The sequence below is a fragment of the Salvelinus alpinus genome, chromosome 4 (assembly GCF_045679555.1).
Source record: "Salvelinus alpinus chromosome 4, SLU_Salpinus.1, whole genome shotgun sequence".
NCBI classification, from domain to species: domain Eukaryota; kingdom Metazoa; phylum Chordata; class Actinopteri; order Salmoniformes; family Salmonidae; genus Salvelinus; species Salvelinus alpinus.
The window spans coordinates 32,872,952-32,883,389 of NC_092089.1; the positions used below are offsets into that span (position 1 = coordinate 32,872,952).

The 10,438-nt window shown below is 45.3% G+C and overlaps 2 protein-coding genes across 2 annotated transcripts; both read right to left on the reverse strand.

The window, feature by feature from the left end:
• Positions 1 to 90: 90 nt before the first annotated feature.
• On the reverse strand, positions 91 to 2,598 carry aicda (activation-induced cytidine deaminase). Its single transcript, XM_071395214.1, has 5 exons — positions 2,473 to 2,598; positions 1,736 to 1,901; positions 698 to 986; positions 494 to 609; positions 91 to 405 (listed from the first exon to the last, which is right to left on the reverse strand). Exons 1-5 carry the CDS (start codon positions 2,490 to 2,492, stop codon positions 355 to 357), a joined length of 642 nt encoding a protein of 213 aa, XP_071251315.1. The 5' UTR covers positions 2,493 to 2,598; the 3' UTR covers positions 91 to 354.
• A 4,477-nt stretch (positions 2,599 to 7,075) lies between these two features.
• nat14 (N-acetyltransferase 14 (GCN5-related, putative)) lies at positions 7,076 to 10,414 on the reverse strand. Its single transcript, XM_071395079.1, has 4 exons — positions 10,125 to 10,414; positions 8,979 to 9,135; positions 8,371 to 8,667; positions 7,076 to 8,219 (listed from the first exon to the last, which is right to left on the reverse strand). Exons 2-4 carry the CDS (start codon positions 9,057 to 9,059, stop codon positions 7,761 to 7,763), a joined length of 837 nt encoding a protein of 278 aa, XP_071251180.1. The 5' UTR covers positions 9,060 to 9,135; positions 10,125 to 10,414; the 3' UTR covers positions 7,076 to 7,760.
• Between the last annotated feature and the right edge of the window lie 24 nt (positions 10,415 to 10,438).

The following is a 10,438-nucleotide window of genomic DNA, read 5'->3' on the forward strand; positions in this document are numbered from 1 at the left end:
ATTTGTTTGTTTATTGTTGGCTATGTGAGAGATAAAGAGCTGGTCAAATGTAAATAGAGGATAGGATCATGTCAACACAAAACGACTCAATCACAGTTGGAGGGAATGATTTAATGGATGTGTTACAAGACAGTAATAATGCTACAAAGGGTAAAAATGTAAATCCCATGGATTAAATAACAATATATAAACACATTATTGAGTTGTACAGTTGACCTATTTCAGTTATTATTATTTACTTTTACAATGATAGATTAAAGTGATCTTTACAGTATAACATTGACAGGTAGCACCAGTGGGAGGAGCATAAATAAATAGCTCCATATCAGCGTATATGACAGGGATAGAGGTGAATCACAGTCCAAGTAGCTCGAAAGCATCTCCCCAATCTTCTGCCTCACCAGGCTGAAAGACAAATCAGTAAATATTATTAGCCTACTAACTCAAGGGTACAGTGTGTGTGTATGTGTGTGTGCGTGTGTGTGTGTCCTACCTGGAGGATGTCGTTAAGTTTCCTGGCCAGTTGAACAGAGTTCTGATGCAGTCCGTCCCAGGCCTTAAACACACGCTGTCTGCAAGCCACAAAGGTCTGCCAACAGTAGAAATAGTCTATAGGGAAGAGACAGAATTATAATGAGAGACGTACACACACACCCACACACACACACACACCCGCACTCACACACACCCTCTCTACCTTCATAGTTCATGACAGTGATCTGCACCCCGGCTCTCTGCAGCATGCGGAGACCCTCTCTCGCACTGCTGTCCTCCGGGTCACAGAAGTAGAGCCTGGAGACATAGATCCTGAGGCGGAGGTTGGGGGTCTGGCTGAGGAACTGGGCCAGCCTGTAGGAGCAGTCTGAGCAGGGGGACCAGGAACAGAACCAGGTGACAGAGTAACACAGTCCCACACTGTCTGGAGCTCCATAACCCCACAGGCCTGGACACAGGGCGCCTGCTTCCAAGAGGCGCAGGAACAGCAGCTGGGGGGGGGGGGGAGAAAATAGAGTGATGGAGATGTGTGAGGAAGGTAGACAGGTGAGGAATGAGGGAGAGATAGTTATGGAGATAGGTGAGGAAGGTAGACAGGTGAGGAATGAGGGAGAGATAGTTATGGAGATAGGTGAGGAAGGTAGACGGGTGAGGAATGAGGGAGAGATAGTTATGGAGATAGGTGAGGAAGGTAGACGGGTGAGGAATGAGGGAGAGATAGTTATGGAGATAGGTGAGGAAGGTAGACAGGTGAGGAATGAGGGAGAGATAGTTATGGAGATAGGTGAGGAAGGTAGACAGGTGAGGAATGAGGGAGAGATAGTTATGGAGATAGGTGAGGAAGGTAGACGGGTGAGGAATGAGGGAGAGATAGTTATGGAGATAGGTGAGGAAGGTAGACGGGTGAGGAATGAGGGAGAGAGTGATGGATGTAGTTGAGGAAGAGAGAGAGAGAGATGGGAATGTTTGAGGAAGGAAGATGTAGATAGAGAGAAAGGAGAAGTAATGCATGGATAGAGAGAGTGTAGAGTAGAATGACGGGAAAGAGAGTGATGAAGACAGGGGAAGGAAAGAAAGAAAATGGAAGAGAGGAAAATATATGAAGACGGAAAGAGGGAGAGAAACTGAAGCAAATGACAGATGATGAGATTTGTTGCATGTTTTTTACCCCTTTCCTCTGTTTCCTCCTCTCCCTCTCTCTCCTCTCATCTCCTCTACCCTCCCTCCCTCCCTCCCTCACCTCAACATGACAGCCGGACCGGTTGCGCAGGTGTCCAAAGTCGAAGGAGAGTGAGTTTGGTCCCACCCGCCTCTTGACCACGAAGCACAGGTAGGTTTCATGTCGGCCCTTGGCCCAGCGCATGTTCTTATAGTGGTAGATAAACTTCTTCTGGGCCAACAGAACACTGAGACACAGAAAGTAGGTTTTCACTCAAATACGTAGTAGATATGAATGCTAAATCTATTTTCATACGCAAACTGAGGCAGGCCTATGGTGAAAAGGTGAATGGTTATAGCCACTACTATTGCTTTTCCCTCCTCTGCCCCTGTAGTGTCTTCTCTGGTGTGGAAAAGCCATATACTCTGGTTATGAGGACTGCACTAACTACTCAACACTTTCCTCTTCTTTAACAAAACCACAGGTTTGGTCAACCATCTGTCAATGAACTGGTGTCTAAGAAACTGACCCTGGTTCTCTCAGTCTCAGTTTCAATCAGACAGCTTTCAGCGAAACTAGCGAAAGCTATTCAATTCATTGTTGTCATCATCACTGAAACTTCTGATTGTGCTGCATAAGAGAAAGATGACAGGAGTGGTTTCATAAAGCATCACCAATGATAAATAGGACCGCAATCACCAATTGGTAGGGATAAGCTTTAAAATATGTACTACACCATCCATGTGATATTATATCATATACATTTGCTCAACTCATTAAACAATTAATACAAAAAAACAGATGTTCATTTTACTCACCTGTCAAATTTGTTGATCATTTCAGAAGCCTAATTTGTCTCACACAGTCAATCAGGCGAGAGCGAGTGGTGAGATGAGTGTGGGGGGAGGAGGGAAGGGAAGGAGGGGACAGGGTAGATATATATATATACCTATACGCTCAGTCAAACAGCTTGTGTAGAGAGGTGGCTCTGGTTGGATGGAGAGATTTTTCAAAACAAGAATAGGGGAGGGGTGACAACAGTACCAAAGCTAGGCCAGGGTCGTATAGATACAGTATACTACAGGACATTGTTATTCAGCAAACAACAATGTAGGCCTACTAACTGTCAAACTAGATAAGAAATACTAGTTATACTAGATAGATACAGTCCGTGTGTTGATTATGACTAATACTAAACTGAACAAAAATATAAACGCAACATGCAACAATTTCAAAGACTTTACTGAGTTACAGTTCATATATGAAAATCAGTCAATTGAAATAAATTCATTAGGTCCTAATCTATGGATTTCACATGACTGGGAATACAGATATGCATCTGTTGGTCAAAGATACCTTAAAATAAAGGTAGGGGCGTGGATCAGAAAACCAGGCAGTATCTGGTGTGACCACCATTTGCCTCATGCAGCGCAACACATATCCTTCACATGGAGTTGATCAGGCTGTAGTTTGTAGTCTGTGGAATGTTGTCCCACTCCTCTTCAATGGCTGTGCAAAGTTGCTGGATATTGGTGGGAACTGGAACACGCTGTCGTACACGTCGATCCAGAGCATACCAAACATGCTCAATGGGTGACATGTCTGGTGAATATGCAGGCCATGGAAGAACTGGGACATTTTCAGCTTCCAGGAATTGTGTACAGATCCTTGCGACATGGGGCCGTGCACTATCATGCTGAAACATGAGGTGATGGCAGCGGATGAATGGCACGACAATGGACCTCAGGATCTCGTCACGGTATCTTTGTGCATTCAAATTGCCATAGATAAAATGCAATTGTTTTTGTTGTCTGTAACTTATGCCTGCCCATACCATAACCCCACCGCCACCATGGGGCACTCTGTTCACAACGTTGACATCAGCAAACAGCTCAAACACACAACGCCACACTATCTGCCATCTGCCCGGTACAGGTAAAACCGGCATTCATCCGTGAAGAGCACACTTCTCCAGCATACCAGTGGCCATCGAAGGTGAGCATTTGCCCACTGAACTCGGTTACGATCCCGAACTGCAGTCAGGTCAAGACCTTGGTGAGGACACCGAGCATGCAGATGAGCTTCCCTGAGATGGTTTCTGACAATTCTTCGTTTTGCAAACCCAGTTTCATCAGCTGTCCGGGTGGCTGGTCTCACACGATCCCACAGGTGAGGGTGCCAGATGTGGAGGTTCTAGGCTGGCGTGGCTACACGTGGTCTGCGGTTGTGAGGCTGGTTGGACGTACTGACAAATTCTCTAAAACAACGTTGGAGGCGGCTTATGGTAGATAAATGAACATTAAATTCTCTGGCAACATCTCTGGTGGACATTCCTGCAGTCAGCATGCCATTTGCACACTCCCTCAAAACTTGAGACATCTGTGGCATTATGTTGTGTGACAAAACTGAACATTTTAGAGTGGCTTTTTATTGTCACCAGCACAAGGTGCACCTGTGTAATGATCATGCTGTTTAATCAGCTTCTTGATATGCCACACATGTCAGGTGGATGGATTATCTTGGCAAATGAGAAATGCTCACTAACAGGGATGTAAACAAATTTGTGCACAAAATGTGAGAGAAATAAGCTTTTTGTGCAAAATTTCTGGGATCTTTTATTTCAGCTCATGAAACATGGGACCAACACTTTACATGTTGCATTTATATGTTTGTTCAGTATAGTTATATGAGTCCATGAGTTGATTATGACTAATTAGAGAACCTCAGGAAACAAATCCGTTTCACAATGCAGGAAACAGGATGAAGGAAAAAGAAAACCGCACACTGGTCTTGATAGTATCACTGATATTTAATAAGCTTACGTATCGGCCTCACGGCCTTCGTCAGAGCTTTTTGCAGGAAACACAAAGTAATTATAGTGACCACACATGAGTCCAGGAGTGTTTGACGTGATTTGTAACCTTTTGACTTTTTCACATACGTCAGTAAACTCAGCCAAATGGGTGGAAATTTCCAAAGGCGCTTCGCTCGCTCCCCCAGCCAGTCACCCAACCCTCCACTCTGGTTTTCCCAGATCATAAAAAAAAACTTCTAGATTCCTTCTCGCCTTGATGCAGACTGGGTTTACCACTCTTCCTCGTTCCCCTCAGCTCCTTCCTCCTTTCGTTACCTCCTCCCCCTCGTCACCTTTTCCAGGCCCCAGAGTTGGGGTAGACATGGTCGTCCCCCATAATCCAGAGGCCCTGACACCTATACCTCTGATTTGGGTTTTGTGAGTGCATGTGCTTGCACGTGTCATATTTGGGTTTTACCAAAGTGTGTCAATCATAACTTAGGAGGTGAGTGACCCCTCTCACCCCAGGCTTCCCTCTCTGCTCCACCACCGCAGTGTGTGGCTCTCTCCCCTTACCCACAGTGTGTATAACTCAGACCAACCAGCCTTTGAACCATGAGATGTTGTCATCCATCCTCCTCCATAGACGAGGGTGTGTTCACTCTCTCTCCGGCTTTGTTCTGTGCCGTCGTTCTGTCTGTTTTTGCTCCGGCCCGGTCCCGTTCACTGCAGCTGCACGCATCCTGTGCCTCTGTTTCCCATGACTCCCCACTCCCCTCACCCTCTCATGCACTCTGTGGTTTGGGGAATTCACTGTTTCCCAGGGTGGGTGTATTTGGAGCTCATCTGTACTGTGTGTGAGTGTGTGTTTGGTTGGCTTGTGGAGCCCATCTGTGTGAGTGTGTCATAAATATGATCTTTATTCACATCATCTGGAACGGATTTATCCACTGCCATTTACGTACCAACCGCCGGTGGTGCGGTGCCCCAACATCAAGATTTACATTCATCTGCAATGTTTGTGTGTGTGTGTGTGTGTATGTGTCTGTGTGTGTATGTGTGTGAGAGAGTGACTCTATGTGTTGACAGCAACTAACCTTAGTAACCTTGTTGCACTATGTTTATTAAAGCACCTAAAATTCACTGTGAATGTGTCTATGGAATGTTACCATTCATAACCTCCAGTCTGTTTTAAATATGATCCTGAAAACGTGTGTGTGTGTGGTTTTAAGTAAGACATGGATTATACATCACCATCTTCCATGGTTTGACCACAGTTTACCGAGGTCGCCTTTCGGTCACATATCAACTCACATGCACTGGCCCTCCTCTCGTGCACAGCCCTAATGTAACAGACAGTGTGTGTGTCAGAGTACAGTAGGTTATGGTAGACATGGCTGTGCATTTAACTCATAGTTACGGGGGGAACCAAACGGCAGCAGGATGTGCAAAGTCATACTTTCCGAAACCCCCCCTCCCCCCACACCCACACCCACACACACACAAACAAACACACACACACCGCCATACCGTGCAGAACCCTATGACCACAGTCACAAACAGGCTTACTTTCCAGTAGCGTGAACTCACATCTGTTTCCTGACAACAATAATAGTTTCAGATGTGTTAGACTATAGAAGGCCAGCTAACAGGTGTCTGCAGCAGGGCAGGGCAGCCATGGAGAGAGAACCATCACTCTCAATAATAAAATGACCTCATGCTCAACGGGAAGAATGGGGAAGACTGTTTCAAGGATAACAATTACTCCCACACTCCCCATTACATCTGTCTGTCTGCACATTTCCTTCACTAATGTCCATGGCTATGGGTAGTGCTAAATGTGTGAGTGGGAGGGATTTTTAATGGGGTTTTACTGTAATCCCAGCACTACAAAGAGTTGTGGCATTGTAATGTATTTATTCTGAACACTGTCTTTTGCACTGCAGAGAAATCACTTTATGTTACACAGAATCCTAGAGGCTTAGAGCTAAGGATTTGTTCTGTTTAAACAGTTGATGCAATCTTTGGTGGTTCTGTTTTCTTAAACTTTGTATTAGGGGAGATACTCCTCCCCCAAGACCACACACACACCGCTAGCTATTTAATTTACAACACTCCAACACTGATGTCTGTAAGAAACAGGTTAATGTAGTTATGATACGGTCTGAGGTTAGCACTGAGCGTACGTGTAGCTAACCACGCTCTAATTCTGGTTAGGCTGAGACAGGGCTGAAGAGCAGTGTCACTCATACCCTTCCACCCACACACAAACTGACATTCACCTGCAAACAGCACACTTCACTACTGCTATAATTTACTACGAATGCCATGGTGTGTAATCTGTACCAGGGATAATATAGCTGACACTTTCCTCCTGCCATGTGACAGGTGTGCAGTGTGAGGAAGGATATTAAGTGTCATTAAAGGGGGGGGTGAGGATAGAGAGAGAGATGAATGAAGGAGAGCATGTGTTTTGCAGACTCATACAAAGCCACACACAGGTGCAGGTGAGGAGTGAGAGAGAAGAGGGGGGAGAAAGAGAGAAAGGTGAACAGAGAAGTTCTGCAGACTCACATAAACCACATACTTCCTCACACACAGTAAATGTATACTCACTGACACAGGTGTGCACACAGCCCCGCATACGCACACATTTATTTGCAAAATCACTTATTAATAAAAACAAGTTTTTACAAATAAAGAGCCAGCCAGACATATTTTACATTGAATAAGAACTCAATGACAACTGTAAAAGCAATACATAACTAAATACATACTACAAATCAGGAGAGGAAAAAACATAATTAAAGTAAGGTTCTGTTCACTAAATTGTCCATTGTCTTCCAACATTTTAGTTAGACTCTACCCTCATTATTGCCTTGATAAGAGAGGAGAGGTAGTCCCCCTCTTTTCACTGTACCTCTCCTTCTCCTCTATTTCCCTTTAGTATCTCTCCTCCTCCTCCTCTCTATTTCCCTATAGTATCTCTCCTCCTCCTCTCTCTATTTCCCTTTAGTATCTCTCCTCCTCCTCCTCTCTCTATTTCCCTATAGTATCTCTCCTCCTCCTCTCTCTATTTCCCTATAGTATCTCTCCTCCTCCTCCTCTCTATTTCCCTATAGTATCTCTCCTCCTCCTCTCTCTATTTCCCTATAGTATCTCTCCTCCTCCTCTCTCTATTTCCCTATAGTATCTCTCCTCCTCCTCCTCTCTCTATTTCCCTTTAGTATCTCTCCTCCTACTCCTCTCTCTATTTCCCTTTAGTATCTCTTCTTTGTCTTATTTTCCACATTCCCTTTGTTGTCTCCTCCATCACTTGAGGTCTTTGACAAACACCTTGGTGACATGGAAGCCCAGAAATGTCCTCTCCGGCTGCTCTTCATCCTCCTCTTCTTCCTCCCCGTCGTAGCCCACCTCCCCCTGCAGCCTGTAGCCCAGTTTCCTGAAGAAGGCCTCTCCTACTGCAGAGGGGTAGGGGACATGGGCGTAGACCCTCGTGGCCCCCGTCTGCCTCTCCCTCTGCTCCAGACTCTGGACCAGCAGTCTGCCGAGGCCCTCCCGGCGGTACCAGCAGCCCACCACCACCCTGCAGAACCTCCTCATCCCCAGACGACAGTCACCCTCCCTGGACACACAGCCCACGATCTCCCCCTCACAGTCCGCCACCCACACCTGCCCTGCTGCCTTCTCCCTCTCCACGTCTATGATCTCAGGAGACGAGTCTTTGTCCTTGTCCTCTGCCTTGGGTTTGGTCCTCCGTCTGGCCTTGCCCTTTAATGACAGATAGTAATCAACTTTATTTGCGCAGCAACTCAGCCCAAAGCACGAAAAGTCCAAATCACTAAAACACCGTAGTAAAACGGAGCAATGCATGTAACATCCACAACATACAGTACCTAAAGCCAAAGAAAAGGAAACCTACTTTTGCCGGTGGGGGTTTCCCACTGATCCTGCTATAGGGGAGGGTCTCGTCCTGCGCCCCTCGGTAACTGCTCCCCACATAGTCCCAGTAGGGCCGGCTGGTGCCCAGCACTCCGGTGGAGCGTGGCATGGTGAACTTGAGGTAGACGATGAGCAGGAAGACAGGGATGATGAGGGCCAGGATGAAGGAGTGAAGGAAGCAGCGGAGGACAGAAGAGACGGTGGCCAGGAGTAGGAGGCAGACAGGACGAGTCAGGATGTGGAGGATCAGACGGTTTTCTGTTCCCTGACAACCCTCCTACAGAGACAAAGAGAGGGAGGGAGGGACGAAGAGAGAGAGAGGGGTGGGGGAGGAGAAAGAGCGCGTGAGAGAGAGATAGGGGGACGTAAGGGATGGGGACAGAGAGAGAAAGGTGAGTGAGTGATAACCTGAAAAAGTACTCTTACAAAAAAAAAGGGTTCTTCAAAGGGTTCTCCTATGGAGACAGCCGAAGAACCCTTTTAGGTTCCAGAGAGCACCTTTTATTCTAAGAGCGTAGAGACAGAGCATAACTCAGGATTTAAGTGTGTGTGTGTGTGTGTGCATAACTTTAAGGATAAAACACACACCTTGATGATAGCTTTGACAGTCTCGATGTCATCTTCCCTCATCCTCCTCATTACCACCTGATCTAGCTCCAGCTTTACCATGTCTGGACTTCACACACACTGCAACACACACACACACCCTCACTCACGCACAACTCATACAGCAACACACACCGGTCTGCAAATATAGAAAATCTCATGGTCACATAATACATTGCTTTGTACAGATACACCATTTGGTTGAGTTTTGCATATTTGATTACATACAACACTACAATGACAATATACAGCGGAGTATTTACATTCTGGTTACCATAGTAGCTAAATGGTATAAAATCCTATTCAAGATGATGGGAATGTGGTGGGTTATATTTGATGCAGGCTATTTTGGGTTTGAGGCCATGACTCAGAGGGAAAGCAATCCATCCCTGTAACACTGTATATGTAGCCTACATAGATACCTGGGCTGGTCTCAATTTGAATTGAAGGCAGCCAATTCAGGAAGTTTAAAAACGTTTGAAATAAATTGCTTCTACTTTTCAGTTTATTGAGAAGTCATTGAAAATAAATGCCCTTTTTTCAATTATTTGATTGTAATGTTTGTTAAGTTCCTGAATGGACAGATACACATAGAAAACACATGACATTACTGTAAGGGGCAGACCCCTATGACATCCCTCTCTCTATAAGAGACTGTAGGTGGCTGCATTGTGCAACAAAGTAACAGCGTAACGTTTGTTACTACAATGTAACAACCGATGCATCACACTGGCACAGGTTGATACAATGTGTCAGTTGTGAGTGCAGTGGCGTTTCCTCCCAAAATCAAGCTAAAGAACTGGCGATTATTTGAGGGGGTCGGGAAAGGATTTGTCTATTGCATGGTCACACTGCTTCTACAAGGCTTATCAACAACAAACAACGGGCCAAGAGGATCCTTTAGAACAATGTTGGTCTTCTATGTACAATAAATGTAGTTCGCAAATCAGTAATATGACAATTAAAAAGCAAATCAAAACACACGGTTTTCATATATTTTGAGCCTGTTTTAAACCCGTTGACATGTTTTAAATCCTTATATGGTGAGTGGAGAAGGGTTATTCATGCGCAATGTCTAAATAAACGTCGAATCTTCTCGTTCAACCCAGCCGAACCAACATAGCCTACCTTGTAAACTTGCAGCGTTGGACCACCGCCAAACGCAGGGAAACGGATTTATATATTCGCTGTGTATTTATTCCTCAAAACGATTTTTCTTATGTTTGATTGAATGGCTCGCAATACTTGCGTGGCCACCATGGCCACCTATTGCAAATGTTGTGTTACGTAGTTTTACGATAACATTTACTGTCATGAATGCTGTCTCTACGCCATTTGCATAGCGAGTACCTGCGCTGCAGAAAATTGACTAACCTGCTACGTGAATGTGGTCAGTCGCACTTTACGCAGTGGAGAACCTATTTCCCATAATAAACTGGTAT

Excerpts from the sequence above, each read along its gene's own strand:
- aicda (XM_071395214.1), bottom strand. The coding sequence starts at position 2,492 with ATGATCAACAAATTTGACAG. Across the intron at positions 987-1,735 it reads GGTCCGGCTGTCATGTTGAG|CTGCTGTTCCTGCGCCTCTT; the intron begins GTGAGGGAGGGA and ends CCCCCCCCCCAG. Across the intron at positions 610-697 it reads CACTGTCATGAACTATGAAG|ACTATTTCTACTGTTGGCAG; the intron begins GTAGAGAGGGTG and ends TCTTCCCTATAG.
- nat14 (XM_071395079.1), bottom strand. The coding sequence starts at position 9,059 with ATGGTAAAGCTGGAGCTAGATCAGGTGGTAATGAGGAGGATGAGGGAA. Across the intron at positions 8,668-8,978 it reads CTGTCAAAGCTATCATCAAG|GAGGGTTGTCAGGGAACAGA; the intron begins GTGTGTGTTTTA and ends TTGTCTCTGTAG. Across the intron at positions 8,220-8,370 it reads GGAAACCCCCACCGGCAAAA|GGCAAGGCCAGACGGAGGAC; the intron begins GTAGGTTTCCTT and ends CTGTCATTAAAG.